This window comes from Stegastes partitus, unplaced genomic scaffold, assembly GCF_000690725.1.
Source record: "Stegastes partitus isolate 25-593 unplaced genomic scaffold, Stegastes_partitus-1.0.2 Scaffold1166, whole genome shotgun sequence".
Lineage (NCBI taxonomy): Eukaryota > Metazoa > Chordata > Actinopteri > Pomacentridae > Stegastes > Stegastes partitus.
Window position 1 is genome coordinate 194,458 of NW_007578897.1, and position 24,403 is coordinate 218,860.

A 24,403-nucleotide genomic window follows, 5' to 3' on the forward strand; every position below is an offset into this window, starting at 1 on the left:
TTAATGGGGAAGATGGTGTTTTGGAGGTTGAAGCTTCTCCTTTCTTTAGTCTCGGTGTCCAAACAACTCCATTTTCGTCTCATCTGACCACATAACCAAAGACCAAAAACTTTGTCCAGTTGAGCTTTTGTGTGTCTGCTTTGGGACCTGGAATTCTGTTTGGTTTTTGTCCGTGAAGACCAGTCTTTTTTAGTGTTTGATTTACATGTTGCTACCAGAAACTCTCAGATTCAGATGATCTTGGGACTGATCTTTGGGTTATTCTCGGTCTCAACCATTCTTGCCAGCTCAGGGTTCACTGTTGTCTTCTTACCTTACCCTTTGAGATCTTCAGTGCATAACTCTTTGTATATTTTGGCACTTGAAAACACCTAAATAGACTTTTCCTGTCTTGTGAGCTGCAACAATGGGCAGCTTTCTCTCAGTAATGGACCTTAATAATAAACTCATTAAGCTCTTGATTTTAGTCATGACCTACAATTGACATGTAACTGACTAGAGAACTAAAGCTTCACTCATTTTTATCATTTATTAAAATGCTGTGCAACACACACAGTAGAAATAATTAGGACCATTTAGAATGGTAAAGATGTTGCATTTAAAAAAAAGATTTATGACAATTACACGGGGTATAAATGATTTTCCAGCCATAAGAACATACAATAACTTCAGCTCTGTCTCCGTTTAAGTAGAGCATGACATGTCACGTGAGCCTTTATCTGTTTCAGCCATGCTTGAAGTTTTACTTGCTGATTTGTTTCCTCTAAATCTTACATAAATAAAACTGGGCGTAGATCAGTCCAAACATTGTAGTTTTCCATCATTAACATTTGCGAAGAATTTGCGCTCAACACGAAAGATAGAGGTGATAATGACGGGCCAAAGGAAGAATGAAGAAGCACTGACTTTTTTAATGCAGGAGAAATTCCAAGAGGAAATGCAGGCATACATTCCTATGTGCGATGGGGTTTTTGTTTCTGGACTTCCTTGTGGCAGTAAGTCATGAAACATGTCACATCGTCAATCACTGTCACCAAAGGTAGCACAGCAAACCCTTTGGGGCTTCATTTTCTGCAGCTGAAATATCCTCATTCCTACAACAGCAAATTACTCCCTGTCAAGGATGCAGTCATGAAGGGACAAGTTATGTAAGGCTGCCTTCAGATGTTCTTGTTCTCGAGTCTTGTTCCACAAATTAACAGTAACTTTGGCTTATATCTAAAACACGGACTTAAATGAATTAGACCTATTTTTGTAGATATGAATTGCCATTTTTCAAACTAATGTAGTCACTTGAAGCCATGCAGGTCCAGTATCGTCAACAACAAACTTCCATTCTGGAGGAATGTAAGGGTATAAGGGTGTAAGGGGGAAAACCAGTGTGAAGTGCAAACAGTTCAACAGAAACTGAAAAAATAGCAAAGGGTGCACCTAAGTTATTTTTACTGCATTGCATTTCTCAGAAAGGCACATAAGGTGCTTTACAGTAAATGCTGTCAGGAGCATGACAGTGTTGGTTTGGAGGAGTCAGTGAGGCAAAAGAAACATCCTGCACAAAGAAACTAAAGAGGAATTTCCAGGAGGGAACATTCAGTTCTAACTAAATGAATCCTAACTGTTAGGACTCTGGGTACTCTTTAAAATATGACATTGCACAGTATACCTTCCTCGCCTTTGTCTTTTGATCCTCCTTGTGAATCTATATGAAAGAATAAATGAAATTTTCTTTATCAACATGTTTAATGTTTTATGTGTTGTAACATGCTTTGTGTAATAATTATATCATCAGGGTCCCCTGGTAGCTCGACAGGTTGAGCGGGCGACCCATAAACAGGAGCTTTAGTCCCTGATGGATTGACCATAGGTTCAAATCCAGCCCATGGCTATTTGCTGCATTCTTCTCCCCACTTTCTTGTCTTCCTCTCGCTACTGTCCTGTCGAATAAATCCGAAAGGCAAAATATATTATCCAGCCCTGTAACTCAAAAGACCATAGTTCATGTTCTGCATTGTGGATGTTGCTGGATTTATACTCACTGGTGGTGAGGGGGTCCAGTTTATCTATTTAACTAGTTTATCTAGTGCAGATCTGTATGCAAAGAGAAATCCCTCTTCTGTTGTTCTTCTTTAGGTTTCTTCCATTTTTTGTTCTGCTGAGGCATTTTTAGGGAGTTTGTCCTCATCTGAACCAAAGCTACAGACATGGGTTGTGATGTCCTTGCAAGTCTGTAGTTCTTAATATTAGCCTGAAAGTCAACACAACCTATGTGGGCATCAGGGTTCCTAAAGGCCACCTTAAAACATTAAAGATACTTTGGTTACCACAGACAGATATTATATAAAGAAGATATTAAATATTTTACCATTTTTGGGGGTGTCTAAATTCTGTCCATATTTAACCTTTACTTTATTGTTTTTGACGTGTGTTTGGGGTCATTGTCTTGTTCAAACACCCAACTGTATCCAAGACCCAAACTTCTGGTTGATGATTTTAGGTTTTCCTGAAGAATGTGGAGGTAATCGTCCTCCTTTATTATTACATTTTCATTTGTGTAAGACACCAGTTTCCACTGGCAGGCACCACAACAGCCCCAGAGCATGATACTGCCACCACCATGCTTGATGTTAGCTTTGGTGTTTGTGGGGTTAAAGGTCTCACCTTTTCTCCATCAAACATATTTCTTGGAACATAAATAAATATATAAATAAAACTGACTCTGCTTGACTGATGTATTGTTGTGCTTTAGTCAAAAAAAACAATCCCAAAAAACAAAAATACTCAACACAGCCTGTGTGGACATCAGGGTTCCTAAAGGTCACCTTAAAACATTAAATATACTTCGGCTACACAGTCAGATAATATGAGAAGAAGACTTGAACTACGTTTTTGGCAGTTATTACAAACATCTTGTGTTGGCAGAGAACACTTTGTAAACACTCTTGGCACAAGTGCAGGTGCTATGTTGACAACAAATTAATTAGTGTGTCATTATTTCTATTAAACATATTTGCACATACAAATGAGTTGACTGTATTTTCAGGTGAAAGGTGTTCATAGGTAGAGAAGATTTTTCATGTTGTGTTTTACGTGTAATAAATGAAGATACAATAAAATACCCCAGAAAGAGAAGAGAGAAGTTGTTGCCAAAATAACAACTAATGAGGATTCAAATACTCAGCCATCAAAGCGTCTGTATTTAAGTCTCCTGCCTGTGAAGAGAAATCTAAGAAACCTCGAGAACGTTCAGACCACAAGATTCAAGTTCAGCTGGAAACTATTTTGAACTTGTGCGATTACGGACTGTTCAGAAAGTTCCTTTAAGCCTGAAAGATACAGTTTGAGAAAATCAGGCAACTGTTTCTTCACATTTCAGAGTCTGATTGAAGTGTTGCAGAAAACTGAACTGACAAATGTCACGGTGGAAACATGGCACTGTGTGACGGTGAATTTAAAGACTATGTAACTGGAGGAAATAAGCCAAAAGGTAAACCACACCAAACCAACCAACTCATTAAATGACACCCAGCAAATGTTTCCTTGTTCCTTATTGGGTTTAAAATCACAGAGGATCCACCCAATAACCACAACTTGTTGAAAATGCATTTTGATTGTGCGGACGTGTTTTGAAAGGCACAGAGCCCAAAACACAGCCTGAACAAAACACGTCACGGCAGCTTCACGTTATCAGGTGTTTGCGCTACATGTTTTGCTTGAAGGAGATTAAACAAAAGTTTCTAAGTGGGCAGAAACGATTATGTTCAAAATCATTTCCTGGTCTTTTATTGCCCTTGTTTGGGGCCTGTCATGTGAGTTAATATTGGAACTTGCATTGTTTTACCTGTATTGTATAAAAATGTGTGTAGTATTAACAGTCATTAATAAAAAAAAATTTAAAAAACCCCAAAAAAGCAGAAGTCTCTACCATTACACAGCTGTTTTTACTGACCTAACCTGCACGAGTCAGGATGCAAAAGGTGCAAAAACTTGAACTGGTAGCCATATCACATCACTGAGTCAAACAAATACACAGACAAAAATCCAAAAGTCAAGTGTTGCTTTAGCCAAAATTAGACTTTGTTTCTCCTTTTCAAGCCTCAAAAAGACGATGTAGTTTACTTTAACGTTTGTACTTGAATATGCAGAAGTTATCATTGCTGCTGCTTCTGTTTGCACTTCACACTTTATCACTCATGGCACAGCTTGGATTCATTGTTCTTGGTGCCAAAACACTGAATGGACTCACCTAAGCAGAAAATGTGAAATATGAAGAAGTACTTATTCATTTCTAAAGCTCAGTCTCCAAACTGTCTCACATCTCCTTGATCATTTGCATCCTTGTGTAACCACAGTTTGCGTAACTGGTTTCAGGTACTGTGCTCATGAGCTGCAAATTTCCTTTCAAACTACATCCTTAGTAACCTTTGTAGATTTTAGAGTAGTTTCATCTCATAGCTTTTGTAAGAGCTTCCCTGAGGTGTGTCCCAGTTGTGTTATTTCTGTTTGTGTTTCATGAAGGACATCCGTCTCAGTGAGGCCTCCCGATGAGATAAAGAATAAAGAAAACATCAGCATGCTGACCGTAAAAGTGTCTGTTGTAGAACCGTGTCTGATTTTATCTTGATGATAAAGGAAGTCAGGGCTTGAACGCTTTCGCAGGTTATTTACAAGACAGCATGAAGCAAATTTCAAGGCAAACTTTTTTATTCCTCTAATGTGAGTCTTATGTTGCAGACAGGGGAGGAGAAGTCAGAGGTTTATCAATGCAAAGTCAGTACAGTTCATCTTCTGGGGACTTTGAAGACTTATAGAAAACGCTGTGGCAATCTACCTAATAGTGACTGAAATATGCCACTGTTTCACTCATCACCACCACCAGAGGTTTTATTAAATCACACTGCAGTTGACTTTTTAATAAATAACAATGAAAAACTGCTGCTCACTTACATCTGACCTGATCGCCTTCATTTATAGATCACCAGAGCTGCAGAAGCACAGGTGAGTATCAGGTAAACATCCATTTTCAGCATATCTTCATAGAGGCTCCTTATGGCCAGTTCACCTCAGGCAACATGAATATTTCATATTTCAAATAACATAACTCTGATTAAAACTTAGCACTTGAAATGAATGAAATGAAATGAAATAAATGAAATGAAATGAAAAATACTTTATTTATCCCAGAAGGGAAATTCAATCTAATGAAATGGCTTCAACACTGAAATATTTCACTCTGAACCAAAGTACAGTCGTGGCTAATCAACAATTATCAAACCGCAGACACTCCATTTGACGTTTCAATAAAGAACTGTTGCTGACTTAGGTCTGATCTGACCGCCATCAAATCAACGACCTAATTTATGGATGACCAGGAGAAGCTCAGCGCCCTCACATCAGCTACACAAGTGAGTCTCAATTAAACGTCCACACCGGCACATCATCGCTGAGGCTCGCTATAGCCGGTTCATCTGAGTCAACATTAATAGTTCAAATTCCAAATAAAAATAATTCAGAGTCAAATTCAAAATACTGCATTTTACCTATTTGCATGAACAGGTTTCACTCTGAATCAAACTGCAGGACAAACTGACAGACCACAGAGAAGATCACTAATGATCTCTGAATGGGCACTGATGAGGGTTTGTGCCGCTGGACCTCAGTGCAGCCTTTGACACAGAAGATCACAGTGTCCTACTTGATAGACCGAGGCTCTGTGTTTGGATACCTGCGACAGCTTTAGTATGACTCTCATCCAATCTGTAAGACACAGGGCTGCACTGTGAGGCAAGATTAGTAAATCAGTAGGTATGTTGAGCTGAAAATCAGAGGTTTTATTGTCACAAAGGTGTGTCTCTTTTAACCTGCTAGATAGAGAGTTTCCAATTTAAATCAGCCGGAAGAAACCTCTCTCTTTAAACAACTCGTTTCCTGATGATTCTCTATGAGCAATACACATTTTCAGCTGCGGGAAAAGTGCAACATCTGTAAACCTGTTGATCTGTGTGTTACTAATATCACTGAATGAAGACGCACAGTTACAGTATCACACACTGTATGCGTCACATTGCAGCTTGTCATGCAGAAATTACATTTTTATATATACATATATATATATTCATGAGCTCACCAGCAAATCACCCAACCAGCATTTTCCACTCCAGCGTCAGAGTCCACAAATCAACCAGCCTACAGGCATTTAAGCCCCTTGATGCCTCGGAAAATACATTTTAACATTATATTCTATTTTTTTATGTAACACAGAGAAGCCGACGGTAGCAGGACTGTACCAGATAGTGAGATTAGTGGGATAGCAGGTTGAGCCTAAAGTCAGAGTTTTCAGCGCTCTGATTTGACCTGCTAGATCTCCATGGTAACTAATGTCGTGGTGCTAACCAGGTGCAGAGCGGGTTCTGTTCAGAGTTTCGTTGATGATGCAGAAACCACATAAGTATGTTTTTTACATTTGGTCTGTTTGCACAGCTGGTACTGCAGCTGATAGAACACAGATTAGAAAACTGATTATTCTACTGGTATTTCATTAAAGCGAATATTCGATCAATTACATTAATTTCACTTTGATTTGGCCAAAAATTAAAGTAATATCCTGCATTATGGGACCGTGTCAAATTAAATGCACCTTAGTACAAGATCAAGTTGAAATATATAAAGTTTAAAGTTTAACACTTTGAACTTGCAGCTGTCAGTTAGAAATAAGCAGCTGCATTGATCGGTAAAATAAGGATGTTGACACACGTTTAACAGTTTTCTATCAGCATTCCTGTCCTGCATCATTTGACAGTAGCAGTGCTTTAATACATTTTTATATTCCTCGTAGCTCTACGTTCAAACAACCTGTAGACTGAAGGAGGCGGGACACCTTCACTTTGTTTCATGCAGTTAAGAAAGAGAGTTGATAACCACCGTCATGATACCTGCTATCTCTGACTGGGGCTTTAGTTTTTGTTGACTCACACACAGAAAGCCTGAATATGCCAAACGTTCTTCTTAGTGCAGCCTTCTGGAGGTTCTATGTGTCCGATGTATACACATGTGGTTGTTTTCATCTATTAAGTACGGTGTTCCACAGGGGTCTGTTTTGAGACCTACTTTATTTTAATTTTGTATACTTAGACTTCAACACATCATTCAAAAACATGGTGTTTCTTTTAATTTTTAAGCCGATGATGCACAAACCTACCTGCCTGTTCGATTAGGTGTGCTGAGTGCATCACTAACTGGATCTCAAATAACTTTCTCAACCAAAATATGTGTTTTTGGATCAGCTAATTCTCTTTCTCATCATGGTAACAAAAAAGATCTCGATTACTGGTCTGACAATAATCTGAATTTATGCAATCAAGTTTTAACCATCTCAGAAATATATATTTTTTTAATGCTGGATATTTTAACATTTAGGGTTCATTTTATACCATTTTTTTTTTCTTTTCACTTGGATTATTGTAACATTTTACCTTCATGAGCAAAAAAAAACTGTAAATCAACTCCAGCTAGTTCAGAACTCAGCTGCTATAAAGAAAAAAACAAGAAACGGGATCACATCACACCTGTTTTTGACTCATTACATTACGTTTTAGGATAGTTTTCAAAACAGCCCTTCTTCTAAAGCCCTTTTGGGCCTCGCTCTTTGTTGTAATTCTGACTTTTTACTTCCTCATACCGATCCTCTGGCCGAGATATTTTATCTGGTCCAAGGGCTGAAAACAAAAGGCCTTGGGGATCTGGAGAGATCGACCCGAGAAAAATAGGTCGACCAAATCTTTTCTTAACACATACTTTTATCAGAGAGCCTTTCCTGATTTTGTTTGAGTCTTTATTTACGTTCTGTCTTTTATATTATTTCATAATATTCCTACCTCTTCACACTGTGTTTGCGTTGAACACAGTGTTGTGCTTTCATTTGTCTTTTAAATTCTGATGATTTTATGACCGATCTGTTTGATTTTACTGCCACGTAAAGCACGTTGTAACCTAGATTTTAAAAAGTGCCCAATAAATAAAGATTATTAATATTACTATGGTCCTGTTTTGCATGTATAGCTTAGTTTTAATTGTTACGTGCAATTTAAGATTTATTTTGTGTATTTGGTGACAAAGTGATCATAATACTCTTTCTGCCTGATTCCAGCTCAGCATGAATAAGTGTTCAGTTTCAATTAAAGCTGCTGTGATTCAGCAGTAACGTTGTCTTCGTCCTCCTCTGAAAAAAATCTCGGCTGGCAGGGAAACAAAAGGAGTTCAATCGAAGAAAAACCGACTAGAAAAACCAGTGACGCTTTAAAGAGTTGTGCCAGTGTGTCGAGAACGTTCCCACAACAGTGACTAACATTATCCCAAAGTTCTAATAATATTTTAAAGAAGTAGTTCGAGTAGTGTTTAAATGATGTTTTTCATTTCAAATAAAGTTCCTATGAGGTTAGAAACAGCACGCTGTAATTCAGGGGATGTTTGGAGGATGTTGTCAGAGTATTTTATATTTAAAAAAAAATAAAGAACATTCTCAAACCAACATTCAAAAAATGTTCCTGCAACGAGACATAAGGTGGAACATTTTGCTGGCAGTATTCAGAGGATGGTTAGGGGGTTTTTGCTGTTGGTAACAGATTACATAATGTTCTTCTGCAAAACATTCCCACAGCGTAACAAAGGACCCAACATTCGGCTTGTGTTAATTAGTGTGGTTCATGGCTGCACAGTTATAGTTTATTACGCTGTTATGCAAGACTGTAATCTGAAGCTACTGCTGTCAACAACCTGAAAATGTCCTCCTGCATTCCTGCAAAAACAACTTGTGCATCCTGATGACAAGCGACATAATCCTGCACAGTTTTATCTAAACCTGTTGGTGAGGACATGAAGTTGTATATTGACAGAAAACGCTGCTACAATATGTGAAATCACAGCGATTAGTCTCATCCACTGGTGTAAGTGTCAATCCAAAAGGGCTTATAGCTCAGATGTGGTCACTTTCTCTCCACTATCAACCTTTTCAGACAGTATTCAGAGAAATGCACATGTGTCGGTGACAGCGATGTTTTACGGGAACATAAAAGTGAATCGTTTAACTCTCATGCAGACACCTCGGCGAAACTGGTTTTATGTACTTTTTAAAAGGAACGAACTGCAAACTGCCTGTCAGATTAGATGATTCAAAGCCTTCGGAGAGTTTAAACGTGTTTCATCTAAAAAGTATTTTTAGATGCTTGCTCGTTGTGGTATTTTGTTTTGTTTTGACTGTTCCCAGCGGTCTCGTTTCACTCATCACTTAAAGCTAATTTCTCACAACGTAAATCTTTATTAACATCTTGCACTGCTGCCTGCTTTCTCTCTTTTTCTTTTTTTTTTATTCTGCAGGTTGAACAACTTTATAATGTATTCAACACGTCTATGTTCTTTAAATGGCTCTTCAGGCTTTGATAAGGGGGTTTGTTGGAGAATCTCAAAGACAAATGTTGGTCGTTTTGTTTAAGTGAGTTAAAATTTATTGTATCTTGAACTTCAAGTGATAATCAGGAAGCTGCTGGGTAACAACAGCCTGCACACACATACCAAAATATTCACCTTGTGGTTTCTTCATTAACTGCCTCAACCACAAACACCAGGGTAGAGACGAGCTGTGATGACTGATTAAAGTGTGAGTGTCGCCCATCCTTCAGTAACCAGCAGGGATCATGTTACATCAATGATAAATAAAGGGCTGCATTGTTCTTGGACTATTTGGATTTATTTACAACACGACTATGATGTTCTTTACTTTTCATCCAACTGTGCATCATAAGTGTTTCCACTTCCTTTAGTGACAACATGGGAAAATCTAAAGAAAGATATCAGGAAGAGAACTGTGGACCTCCACCAGTCTGGTCCATCCTTGGGTACACTTTCCAGATGCCTGAAGTTTCCACGTTCATCTGTTCAAACAATTATACGCAAGAACAAACACCAAGGAAATGTCCAGTCATCATAGCGCTCAGAAAGGAGACGAGTTCTGCGTCCAAGAGATTGGAAGTGTTTTGGTGCAAAATGTATGTACGAACCCCAGAACAAAAGGAAGCAGTGTGTCTGAGGTGTGGTGTGCCTCCAATTAACCCAAATGTTTTTCAATTAAGCTATCAAGAGCTTTAAAGCCATGACATCATCATCTGGGCTTTCCCAAATAGTTGGAAGATATAGTAGCCTTAGTGGCATTCTGGTATTTAGCAAATAGAAATAATTTTGATAATCCTAACTGACCTATAAACCGAAATGTCCGACAGTGATGAAAAAAAAAAAGGGGTTACGTGTCTCTTCATACAGTGTATGTAAACTTCAGGTTTCAACTGTATATAGACCATCCAGCAACATGAAGAGCTATAATTTGCCCTCAGCTCCTGACTTTTCACCATTTTGAACAGAAATGAGGAATTTCAAACTGAATGCATATTTTTATACCCAAACCTGAGCCTCTGAGCTCACTGGACTTCTTCTCTGCTCCGCTAAAACTATTTTTTCTGTTCAGGAATGCAAGTAAATAACTATAATTTGACATGTTAATCAAGAAATAATAATGTGCTTTACTTCTTTGTTTCTTTTTTCATAATATTGTAAATTTTTAAAATTCATGGATAACAACAATAATTATATTTTAGCATTAAAAATATCATTTCGGTTAAAGAATTTAGGACAGCTGTGGCCTAAACCTTACACTGGGTGGTGGTCTAATACATTTGTTAGGGACTGTAAATATAAACAGGCCTTACAATGTAAAAACTGTATGAAGTAAGAAGCATTTAATTTGTTTTTGGTGACTGGAGGTCGATTGTGATTAAGAACTCTCGGTGTGCTCCTGCTAAAATATTAAAGGTTAAATATGTACCATTGCAGTAAATGGAGCAAATGTAGCCTCACATAACTGTAATGAAACAGTGACATGTGATTTTTAGGGTTTTAGATTAGCTTAAATGAATTACTTCACTTTACAGAATTGCTAAATACAAATATTTTCCACAAATCATTTTTAAAGTCTTTAAAACAAAAACATCAAGTAAACAGAATGCAAGCTTCCGGTTCTGCTCACAGTTGGTGGCTTCTCACGAACTTTAAAAGAAATAAAGTTTCCTGCATGACTAGAATGAATAAAATTTTCTATTGCGTAGGTAAAATACTTCCTGAGAAGTCGTGAGTATTTCTGTGGAAGTCGTGTTTCCACAGTGACCAGGAGCAGATTGAAAACACGACTGAGCATCAGACAACTTCCTCAAACAAACAAAAAAACAAAACAACAACTCTCAAACGATACCAACATGCCACTCCCCAGTGTTAATCCACTTCAGCTGAATATCACAAAAGAAAATTCACCTACACAGTAATTTTAATTTCTCAACAGCTACACCCAAATATATGTCTCATCGGTCATTTTGTGTGTGTTAGATTTTATCCCGGTGCTGGTTCATAGACAACAACAGCAGCGTTACATCCGGAGGAAAAAAACAACCTCATTTGTATTTTTATTACTCAGTGTTTCATTTCATCTCATTCATGTATGTGAATCAGACTCCTGCAGTTCGTATGACCACACCAACCATTTATCCAGAACTGTAGCTCAGACATCATTTAGATACGACAGATATGATAGATTTATAAATATTTCAGCTGTTTCTCAATTATTTCATCATTTGTCCTTTACTTCCTGGTAGCATTATTATAATTGCCTGTTAGTCATGATAGTTAGCACCTACTTTAACCATTTATTCGTTATATGTAGTAACTATTTCAGTCATTTACTTTCAGCTAACAACTCAGCTTCAGTTATTTTTTGTCATGAAGAACATCCCACCAACTACATCTGAATGGGAGTCGGATTGATTGAGCTCACAAAGTAAACATTAAAATAGGAAATTCTCTGTCTTTTCACAAAAATCAGCTTGTTTTCTGCCATAATACTGGACAGTTTTGCATTTTGGACCGTAAAATACATAATAAAAAAGAAGAATTCACCATTTGAGATTAAATGTATTTATTTTTTCATGAGCTCACCAGGAAAAACACCCAACCAGTGTTTCCTGCTCCACAGTCAGGGTCCACAAACCAACACACCTACAGGCATGTAATCCCCTTGATACCTCTGAAAATATATTTTATATTCTATTTTTTTTTTTTAAATGTAACACAGAGAAGCCGACGGTAGCAGGACTGTACCAGATAGTGAGATTAGTGGGCTAGCAGGTTGAGCCTAAAGTCAGAGTTTTCAGCGTGATGAAGGTGGCTCTGATTTGACCTGCTAGATCTCCATGGTAACTGATGTCGTGGTGCTAACCTGGTCCAGAGCGGGTTCTGTTCAGAGTTTAGTTGGTGATGCACAAATCACATAAATATGTTTGTTTTTTTACGTTTGACATTAGGGTTTTTTTATGACCTGTTTACACTCCTGGTGCTGCAGCTAATAGAACAGATTTTAAAAAATGATTATTCTGCTGGTATTTATTACAGAGAATATTCAAACAATAACATTAATTCACTTTGATTTGGCCACAAATTAAAGTGATATCCTGCATTATGGGAAAGTGTCAGATGAAATGCACTTCAGTACAAGATCATGTTTAAATATCCATCCACCACTTTATCCTCACTAGGGTCATGGGGGGCTGGAGTCTATCCCAGCTGACTCAGGGTGAAGGCAGGGGACACTCTGGACAGGTCACCAGTCTATCACAGGGCTACACTTAGAGACAGACAACCAAGCACACTCACATTCACACCTACGGACAATTTAGAATCACCAATTAACCTCAACATGTTTTTGGACTGTGTGGGAGGAAGGTGGAGAACCCAGAGAGAACCCACGCTGCACGGGGAGAACATGGAGACTCCACAAAGAAAGATCCCGGGTGTCCTCACTGGGATGCGAACCGGTGACCTTCTTTAACGTACAGCTGTCGGTTAGAAATAAGCAGCTGCATTGATCGGTAAAATACACGCACATTGAACAGTCGTCTACCAGCGTTCCTTCTGAGTCTGAAGCAGAAAGCCTGAGTCATGATACTGGGGCTTTGGTGTTGAGCCAACCTACACAAAGAAAGCCTGAATATGCCAAACATGCTTCACAGTGCAGCCCTCAGATTACAGCCATGTAAGGTCAACAGGGGGAATCAGGTAGCATGTTTTCATTCCTGTGCACTGTCTGTGAAATTTGTCATCAATCTTTACCAGGTGACTAAAACGAACATCGAACCATCTGCTCCCTCCTGTGGTCAGCTCTGGTAACAGCAGGTAAAGTCATGTTTCACCTTCAGGCTCACGTCAAACTGAAACAGCTTTCGGCCACTTGCACATGACCACGGTGTATTCTCAAAACACATAATCAAGAGCATGTCTTTAAGTACAAAAAGAAAATGCTGATTAAAAAAATCATCACTTTGAAAATAATGAACCTTTATTGGGGATGTTCAGCACAGCTTCAAGTGTCGTCATCGTTCTCTCATACATCAGTGGGGGGAAAAAAAATTGGCCGTTCTTGCTTTTATAAACAACAACAATGCAGATTTTATTGATTTGACAGGAAACATGAGGCCATTTTACAAACATGTGCAGAAGCCACAACATTTACCTTTACTGTGTGGAATGTTAAAATATCGACATTCAGCATCTTCGAAGGAAACGGACATTAAACACGGAACTGAGCAGGTCGCTTCGGAGAAAGCAAGCGAATCGGACGTTCGCATTCACTGACCCAACTCTGAAATGTAGATCTGAAAACCAGCCAGTCGAATGAGAGAAACTCTGATGTTTTGGCTGGAAAACTGATATAATTTAAGCCACTTTTGGAGGGAACTAGTTGTCAGTTTAAGCTGCAGGCAAACTACAGCTGGATGGTCCGTGTCGCGAAAGTGGCGAGTGAATTTTTAAAGTAGTGTACAGAAGAATTCCACCTCCTGCTCTGACGGCGGCGGCCTCCTCTTCCACCTCCTCCTCCTCCTCCTCTTCCTCCTCAAGGACCTTTCAATCCATTTGTTTCATTCCAGCTCTCAGTCTCTTTTGCTGATTTTCCTCTCAAAAACAAATAGTAACACAAATCAGGGATGTGCCCTTGAACTGCTAAAAAAAAAAAAATACTAGACAACAAAAATCCTCTGTTCTCCATCAGGTGGTAGTGTTTGTCCCAAAACACAGCTCAATTTTAAAAAAAAAAAAACAGGACAACACAACCCTGTCAAAAATACTCCACCTGAACTCTACCTAAAACCGCCTTTTTAAACATTTTGACCTTTTCCCTCTCGGTCTCGCTGTTCTCTCCCTCCCTGTCTCACGCTGTACAACGTTTCTGTCCGCTCCGCAGCGTCTCACTCGTACTCTGCGATCAGAACCATCATGCCGACCCCGAACAGCAGCGCCAGGATCTCCATCAGAGACTGGCCGAAGCTGGAGCGACCCGCCAGCAGCTCCGGGAGCACCGTCACCGTGGCGATGTAAACGAACCCGCCAGCCGTGAAGGGCAAAATCCAGGCGGTCGCAGCGGCGCCGACGCCTTCAGCCAACAGGGAACAAGCCGTCCCGGCCAGAGCTCCGAGGGCTGTCAGCAGTTGTAGACACATGGCCTGAAGGCAGAGGGAGAAGATTACTACACTGCTGATATCTGAACACACACACGCATTGATCGGATCACAATTTAAATGGCTGCGACAAAGTAAAGAGGCAAAGCAAACCTTCTGGTGAAAAAAAAACACAAGAAAACCCACATTTCAGCCTGTTCACTGCTTTATATCTTTTAGCACAATTGTGTAATTTTACAGTGTCATAAAATCTGTAACAGACTGGAAACAGTGAACTGTGCTTTTGGGCTCTAACGAAATCAAGGATATGGAACATTCTAGAGCACAGCTGCCAACCAGACCACAGCAGCTTTCCCCACAGTGTTTTATAGTAAAGGAGGAACCGTGAGGCTATTTCAGTCAGCAAAATGTAGATATTTAATCAGAGTTTCTATTGTACAACTCAGCATCCAATGACTAAACCGAACGCAAGTCGCTATTTTGAAAAGAACGTTTCCTGGAGAACACCAGAACTGATCCCTAAAACCTGTCACAGGGGTTAGAAAAGCATTTTATATTTACAAAATCAGCAAAATGACACCAACAGAAAGCATCGTTGGATTTTCATCTTTCCAACAGTCCTTGAACTGCTCATCTGTGATGTGCTGTTTGATCAGTAAACAACAAAGTCTAAATTTAAAATTTTTTATAAAAAGGGCAAAAAATTCTTTGTTCTGGGCCAACAACCTTCATTCAGATCACTTTTTCAAAGCTTCTCCTTGTGATTTTAATGGATCCTGTATTTGCACATTTGATTCTCATAAACAACAGTGCGAGTGGTCGGCTACCTTCTTCTTGGTGCAGCCAGACTGGACAAGGATGGCGAAGTCTCCAATCTCATGTGGGACCTCATGCAGCAGGATGGTGACGGTGGTGACGGTGCCCACTGCTGGACCGACCAGGAACGAAGCTCCGATTGCCAGGCCATCGGTGAAATTATGGGTGAAGTCAGCTGCCAGGTTCAGGTAACCGGACACCTTGATATCTGCATTAGTGGAGAAAACAGACCAAAAATTGGAGTTTAGACTTTATATTAAGGTTTAAAGATGCAGTTTTTTTGTTTTATTTTGGACAGTTTTTCATCTGGGATTCTTCTTCTGAGCAGGTCAGCGAGTGAGAAACAGTTCTGCATTTCTGTGGTGAAGGTTCACCTGTTTCTGAGGTAACCACGTCACCATTACAAACATTTCCATGAAGCCAGCAGCACAAACTTGACTTGACTTGAAACCAAAAGAACAAGTTTCAGCCCACAGGCAGCAGCACAACAATTTTCTGCTCCAACAGGAACATGAAATGTTTAAATAAATAAATCATTGACTATTCCTTTACAAAAGCCAACTTTCAGGTTTCAAAAACATGACTGGATCTAAACCAGAGTCAGTCTCTTGTCAGCTGTTCCACACATAGCAAACACACGAGATGCAAACTGTTGCTAATAACAGACAGGTAAGATTCAACTGCAGCAACCCCGACAGGTGCAGTGTCACATCAGTGGCTCCACAGTTCTTTAAAATGGTCTGACTGCACCTCATTATAATTCTGCTATGGGGGAAGGAAGTACTCCGTTGTATTTCTCTAAACCAATCACAATCAACTTGGGTGACGCCAGGACACAGTGGTGGTGCCCCTGCAAGATAGAAACCAAGGCATGGTTCTGGTAGAACACCTGCATGCTGCGAGGCGACCTTCCATTTATTCATCCATCCAGTCATGAGGCCATCCAAATCAGATAGGTGAAGGTTGGAATGAAGACCGATGGGTAAAGCCAGAGCGTTGCCAGCTGGCTGAGCTTCCTCTGAACACCCACATCACTGCTGACGCCAAACCGATCTGTCTCGCCGTCTATTGTCCCGTCGCTTCTGAACAAGATCCTGAGATACTTACACTTTGTCAACAAATGGCCGAAAAAGAAACATGCAGGGCTGCCTTCAAAATCTTTGCCAAAATATAGATGGTTACTCAGGGGCTGTTGTCTCCCACAGCAAAGGGGATTTTGGAAACAGTAACAAGTAGAAAGTGAAATTTGCATGAACGTAACATCGCATTCACACCTCCAAAGATTCATTTTGCATTACATTGTGGGTCGTTATTAGAAAAGTACCATATGCAGAAATTGGAAACAATTTTTTTCCCATTCAGATGTTGGATTAGTTTTAGGTCAACTTACACTTTGAATTTAGGCAGACTGTCAAAGATCAAACAGGCTTCAGGTTTTGTTTAAAGTCATCTCTTTTCTACTAAACTCTTACCACATTTATCAAAATAAGTTCAAAAGTATAAACATTTTGTGTCAGTTTTCAGAATCTTAACACAAAGAGATTTATAAAACCAAAGCCACAACCAAGACTGCACAATCTTCAAATATGTGGTACTTTTAGGATTTTAACTGCATATTTCTACATCAGATATTTTGTGTTGAATTCAGAGCTGGGACTTTGTATTTATTTAGAAGAAGCCTTTGTGTAGTGCATGACTGACAGACTTAATCAATGTTAACAATTAGAGGTCGATGTAAACCTGTACCTGAGCTCTTTTTCTCCTCTTTCTTTGGCACTTTCTCATCCTTGCTTTCCTTCTCTTTCTTCTTTTTTTCCTTTTCTTCCTCCCCATCGCTGTCCTTTTCCTTTGGGGCAGCTGAAAGTGTTACACAGAATACAGTGTAAATTAGTCACCAGGTCACGTCCTGAGACCACAAGCAGTAAAAGCCACTGAACACACAGATTCACATCACAGATTTTTGATTTGAGAAAACCTACAAATTAACTTCAATCTACAACGCTGCTGGTATTAACTAAAATGTGGGTCACTCATTTAAACAAACAACATTTTCTGCAGATCTGTGTTTTAAATATGACAGTAAAAGTCTTCTGTGAGGACTGCACCATGCGAGTGACCGTGGGAATGTCCGTGGCCGTGTCCTCCCTTCAGCAGACGCACAAACTTTTCTACAACCAGGAAGGCGATGATCCCACCGAGAACCCACAGACCCACCGACATCATGTGACCGTGGGCTGCTCCTGTGCCGGTACAATACAGAGAACACTTGTTAGAAGCATGATTCATGCTGAGCTCAGTATACAGCCCAGTTGTACACTAGTTATCATATAAAAATACATATGTTGTACTTTTTTTTTGTAAATTTCTTTGCTCCTAAACTGTCAAAAAACCAGAGTACCAACTAACCACATATAAACAAAGAAAAGCTGCATACCATGGGAGTGACCGTGGTCATGTGACTCTTCTTTTGCATGTGAATGTCCATGATCTCCATCTCCATCTCCATGATGGGAGTGGGGCTCTGTGCAGAATAAATATGAAACGAGGAAACATTAAATATCAAAGAGACAAATTACAGAGAGTACAGTTTAAAAAGTTGGGAATGATTAGAGTGTCAAATTTATTAATGCGCGCTAACAGAGCTAACAAACACTGATGATGATTCTCCAGACAACAACAACAACAACAAAAAAAAAACAACTGCTATATGTGGAGTAGATTATTTACAAGAGACCACATCAAAAATCACTGGAATGAAATGAGTGAACCTACAGCACTCTAATCAACTCAGGGCTATTTCTCTCGGTCAGAGTCTTTGTGTGATCTGATGTAATTTACATTACAAACGCACTTTAATAATACTTTTTGCGTCGAATAAAAGGGATGAAACTTCATGTAGAAACTGACGCCTACGTCTCAACTACCTACCCAGAGCGTGTGGTATGAGGTGGAGGAAGGCATCTCCCAGCAGCCCACCAGAGGCGAAGCTCAGCAGCACCTTGAGCAGGTTCTGGTGTTGGTCGCTATTGGACTGAACTGGGATCAGAAACAGGATGAGGAAAGGAGCTGCACTGATCAGCAGCGTGGCTCCGATAGCCTGCGGACAAAGATGGAGGGAAGTTCACATTTGTGTTTCTGCAGGGAGAAAATGCCACTAAAACTGTTAAACTATCGAACAGGCAGAACAGGAATTAGAGGAGAAAAACAAGGTAACGCCACAAGTATCTGTGTGGAGGCTAATTTAGGGAAGTGCTGAGACTTGTAAGTTGAAATCTGCTTGGAGCTGATACTGGTATTGATCAGTACAATGACTCAACGATACAATAATTACACAGACAGCCTGCTCTGAAAAGGCTTGTGTTCGAAGATAAACGATAAAAGTGTGGCTTTAAGGAACGATCACTCCATGATGCTTTACGAGTGAAGCTAACGTAGTGAGCCTATGACGGACTTTACATTTAATGTATTCCCACCTAAGAATGTAAATAAAGGATGGATGTAGCAACCATGAAGTCACCCACTGGTTTGTGTACTACTGTCCTGGCCGTTGCCATCTTGGACTTTTAAAAAAGAACTTAATGAAAGAAGGCTGGAGATCATCAACCCAACAGCAAAATGCTTACTGAGTTAACAGTTTCAGTGAAAATTAAGACAATATTCTCATAGAATTCTATGAAACCAAAATTCTTTTTGCAACCATAGGAGCCCTCTGCTGGCTGTTAGAAAGAATGCAGGTTTAAGATGCCTCCTAGTGGGCTTCACTTGTCAGACTCTAAAACTACGTTCTACTTCTATATGCAGTCTGTAGTTCCATTGCTGTGTCTACAGTGGATCTGTGCAGGCAGAATACTGCTGTGCACACAGAAGCTTTTAGGCAACTTTAAAAACCAATACACAGTCATGAAGTTACACACAAGTGGAGTATTTGGAGGACAATCTGCTTTGTGGACGACTGGTAAACAAATATAAACTGCTTCTGGCAAAAACAGAGTGCCCACATGTTGTTAAATACAATACAGAAAAGAAGCATCTGGTTGCAGACTGTGACTCCAACCGAGTCTGCACTGGGTTTAGGAACAGATACAGCATTTAAGTTCCTCAAAATAAGTAATTCAACAGAACAAGAGAAACTCTTTGCAAGAAAACTGTCATGTCATGAGACACAAAAATTGCTGATGACAGTTTGTAGGATTGTGAAACTTACAGCCTGTTTTTTCCACTGCAACAATCAGAGTCAAATTGGAGGTTCTCTTTTTGGTTCCCAACTGAACATCTTTCTTGTAAGAAAACACCCATTCTGATTTATTCTCCAGAATACTGTTGGTTTCACCACTTTCAATCAACAGTGCAGTAAGGTTCTATTTTCTCCAAGTGTATTACACTGTAAAGTCTCCATGTGGACGAAACAACACAATCAAAGTCAGAATTCTGTAACAGAACACTACAAAATATTGCTTTTAAGCGCCAATTTCACTAAATGACTGTCCTTAAAAAGACAAATATCTGCCCATTAAACAAAGTTGAAGCCAGGAGACGGTAGTTTAACTTGCCCTTAAAACCACAAACTGGGGTAAACAACCAGCACTTCTGACTAATTAACACACTGCTTCTCATTTATTTGATCCATTAAAAAACAGCAAACATAAAAACGGCAAGTTGTGATTTAATGAGTGTCAGACTATCTCTTGGTTTGGTGCACTGACTTTCTAGAGCAACGGATGAGTGGTGCTGAACTTCTCCTATATCATAACAAGGAAACAAATATCCTCTTTTTCAAAATGTCAAAACTTCTCCCCTAACAAGTTGATTTGTACATAAACTCTATAATTCTAAAATGACAAACATTCTCTAGTTAAACTGGCCCATTCAAAGCAGTCTCAAACTAATATTTACCCGGGCAGACTGACAGACTCTAACTGAAACTGTGCGGCTAGAACGAGAAAAAACTGAAATTCACCCTCAGCAGCACAACTGACAGCTGCTACAGCAAGATAAAACACTGTGCTTCTCCTTCCTGTGTCTCATGTAGATATTTTAGACCACATTTCAAACTAAACCCTGTTGTTCCCACCAACACACCTGAGTCCAGAGCTCCACCATGTCCCTCTTCATTCTCTCCCCTCCATGTGCGTGTCCATGTCCGCTGTCCTCCTTGTGGACTCGAACAACATCCTCATGATGAGCGTGCCCATGACCGTGATCATGAGAGTGTGCATGCCCGTGATCGTGAGCATGAGCGTGCCCGTGATCGTGAGCGTGCCCGTGGTGCTCCTCTTCATGCGTCGGCAGGTTGGCCTCAGCGCTCCACTTGCTCGCCCCGTGGAACATCCTCACCTCAGGGCCATGAGAGTGCTCGTGATGATCATCGCCACCGTGGGAGTGGCCGTGGTCATGGTGGCCGTGGTGATGGTGGCCATGGTGATGGTGGTCATGGGAGTGGGCGTGACCATGGTCACCGTGGGAATGGCTGTGAGCGGAGGCTGAATGAGAGGCTAAAAGCAGCACTGCAGATGTGGCCAGTGTCAGTACCAGCAGACGTACACAGCCCATATTATCCCCTATGATGAAGAGTAAACAGAAGATGACAGAATAAATAAAAAACTCACCTGTAAGAAACTGTAGTCACGGTTAAAGAAGGGAAAAGAAAGTTTACAACGACAACAGATTTTTTTATGGTGCTTTACTATGTGACAGGAGCTTTAAGCTTATTTCAAGCTCGTTGACTTTGACTAATGAGCTGTTTGGGTGCTTCATTGTGATGGATTAATGTTGAAAAGCTGAGCAGGTGGTCAGTCCATACGGACAAGGATGCATTTCCATTCATACTACACCACAATCAGTCAAATCCAGGTCTCTACCAAATGCAGCTGAGGCGATCAGACTACAGTGAATCTATAGTGGTTCTATCTGTAAAGCTATACTTTGTCACATCAGCAGGCTTGGATGATGTTAATACTGTAAGTGTTCACACTGAAATGACACTTGACCACTCAAACTGAGGCTTTTTCCAATTAAATGACTTTATAACAGCAGGTTATGGTAGTCCTCTAAGATTATGCTGTACTAGGCTTTCACTGGCTTCTTTCCTCAGATATAATATTATCGTGCACCACAGTATTTAGTACAGCAGTTGCACAAAACACTATTTTGTGCTGACTGCGTGCAGTGCTGATGTAAAATCTGTAACCATACATTCCCTGTTAGCTCAGCCCTTTGAGTTACTTTAGCTAGCTCTGTCGTGGATTGTGTTTATTTGTTGGCGGCTTCCCACATCAGATGCGAAAGTAAAGAAGGTAATCTCGTTGAATCTCACTTGAAAAGCGTCACGTTTACCCTCAGAGTAAACAAAAGAAAGCTGGTCATCAGTCAGTGACCACCGATCAGCGCCGGTTTCCACAAGTTGTTCAGGAAGCCTGCTAGCTGGCCAGCTAGCTAATAACCAACTTGCTAGCATGTTGCTGCAGCAGACGCATCACTAATAAAGGCAGAAAACGACAGAAAAACCAACAGTTGGTGCTTACCGTATAGCGTTAGATATCGCTGCCTGCTGGGCCACGGTGTGACTCTCTGTTCTGCGTGGAAAACTGCTGATATTCAGTCTGCGTTAATGCTGCTGGTAAGACGTGGCATTCACTCAACTCAACTCAGGGAAATCTCGCGAGGCTGCGTTCCAATCCGAAATGCGCTGCTTCTTCCTCTGCTCGTTCGTCTTCCCTACTAAGATGTAAAAATAAGATTTATTCTCTTTAAAGGATTTTAATCTCATTTAAACGTATAATAGAACTTTTTTTTAAAAAAAAGAAAGAAAGAAAGAAAGAAAATGTGAAAACACAGAAATAATTTTAAATTTTACTGGAAGTGATGCAAAAGAGAAACAAGCGGAGTATCAAGGTCTCGACAGAAATATCGCGAGATGAACGAGACGCTTTAAACCACGGGCGGAGACCAACATCAGTGCAGCCGCTCCAGGATGCAGATCCGTTTGTGTTTTAACTAAAACGTTGGATGGCACAGCAAACACATTACCAGACTGGTTTAAACTGTCAGCTGGGAAACATGTTTTCATTCAACTATAGATTTACACTAAATGAATAGCAGTATAAATACCAATAACAGAAACCATTTTAGACACAGAAACCAGATCACGAAAAGTATAACAAGAGAGGACTGCTTTATCCCTTTGAGGAACAGTTATTTTGGTCAGTCTGCATTTTCTGTTGAAGCCACGTAACAATGGAGCTCTATTCCAGTCAGTATGAGAGAGTAGAACACATGCAACACTTTCAAGTGTTAGTCAGTTAAACTAATGTTGGTTCTTCGTTCTTCCAGCTTGCTTCCCTTTGCTGTGTCTGCTCATTATTTATTCCTGTTTTTTTTTTTTTTTTTTTTTCAATCATTCAAGCTGGAATCAAGTCATCCATTCCAGCGAAACACTCTATCATCAGATCTTCTTTAATTTATTCCTGTTTCTGTTTTTTTTTTTTTTTTTTTAACCTTTCTGTTTTGTGACTGTCGGCATAAATTAGTTTGTGTGCACTTTTCTGTTCCTGAGTTTTTAATAAAATAAACATTAACCTGCCCAGCGTTTGAATGTGATTACTGCACATATTTTTTTATTGTTGTTGTAATCTTAAACCACTGTTAGTTGGCTCTTCAGCCAACAGTTTTTTTTATTCTCAGCTCAGTGTCAGTGGAACAGGAAACATTCATACTGGTTTCTCAGAGTGACTGAAGCGTCATTATGCAGCAAAGAAAATCATAGTGGAGACTGTCTACAAGGACAACATAGATGAAATGACACAAACAAACTTGACATATTGTTCATTAGAGGTGTATTTGGGCTTCATGTTTGTAACTAAGTGCATAGCAACAAGACAAAAGATACATAAAATATATGCTTGTATGTATATAAACATATATAAATTATACTCTATCTGTTCTGTCCTGTCTGGATGTGATGTATTTTAACACCCCATTTTAAAGAGCAGATTTATGCACATGCAAGAGAAATTTCTTCCTACTTCATGCAAAAAGTGATCTAATCTGAATTATAGAACATTTCTTCCCTTCCTCTCCCTCTAGATATATCACTAAACATTAGGATGTGATTGCTCTTGACTGCCATACAAGCAATAAATAGCAGTTTGTTCCTTAACCATATTAGCATTAACCTAAAATATGTCAACAAGACAGGTAACACTAGCAGTTTATACTAATCCTCTGACACTGGCAAAATTAATTAATTATTCTAAAAAAATAAAAATAAAAAAAACCCCAACAAAATAAATATTGTAAATCAATTAATTTATTGACTACTAATTACGAATAATCTCAGATTTGTCTCTCTGTATTTACATATACAAATTGCCCGCTCAGTTTTTCCGGTAACTGGCTTCCGTTTGTCACGTGACCACCAAGCGTCCTGGATCATGGTTCACACCTGATGGACCAGGTGCAGTACGGCTTTAGAGAGAAAACGCCAACATTGCTACATAGGAAAACCAAACAGTCCAAAAATAACTGCTCTGCACCGTCCGAGAGGCGCACAAGGTATTTGTGACTTTCAACTTTTGTTTGTTTCATATTTGTTTGTCGTTGTGCTTTTGTGTGGAAGGTTTAGTGCGTTGCTGATGCAAGCTGACATATTTAGACCGATCTATCGTTGGAGACTAGCTTGAGAGACAGTCCGTCTAATTAGAGACACTTTCCTATTATTATTATTATTATTATTATTATTAGGGAAATATAATAAATGTGACAATAATAAATAACTGAACAATGTATATTTGATTTTTTTTAGGGAAATATAACAAACATAACTATAATAAATGATTCAACAATATATGTTTGAAATGTTTTTTGTTTTTTTTTAATTCCTTTTATAGACTGAGGAGGAAGTAAATGTTCAGAAGACATATACATGATTACATCTGATCGGTGTCGTCACATTCCTTAAGAGGAGGCTCTTTGTGGCTACTGAAGGACCACAGACTGTATAACAACGACACGCCCCACTTTTAGTATCTATTTCTAACTATCTGACTGAA

At 39.5% G+C, this 24,403-nt stretch overlaps 1 protein-coding gene across 1 annotated transcript; it reads right to left on the reverse strand.

The window, feature by feature from the left end:
* Nucleotides 1-13,401: 13,401 nt before the first annotated feature.
* slc39a7 (solute carrier family 39 member 7) lies at nt 13,402-22,018 on the reverse strand. The gene is made up of 8 exons (XM_008296925.1): nt 21,878-22,018; nt 20,436-20,914; nt 18,285-18,453; nt 17,791-17,877; nt 17,462-17,596; nt 17,103-17,213; nt 15,368-15,564; nt 13,402-14,585 (listed from the first exon to the last, which is right to left on the reverse strand). The coding sequence occupies exons 2-8, from the start codon at nt 20,904-20,906 to the stop codon at nt 14,331-14,333; spliced, it is 1,425 nt and encodes a 474-aa protein (XP_008295147.1). The 5' UTR covers nt 20,907-20,914; nt 21,878-22,018; the 3' UTR covers nt 13,402-14,330.
* Between the last annotated feature and the right edge of the window lie 2,385 nt (nt 22,019-24,403).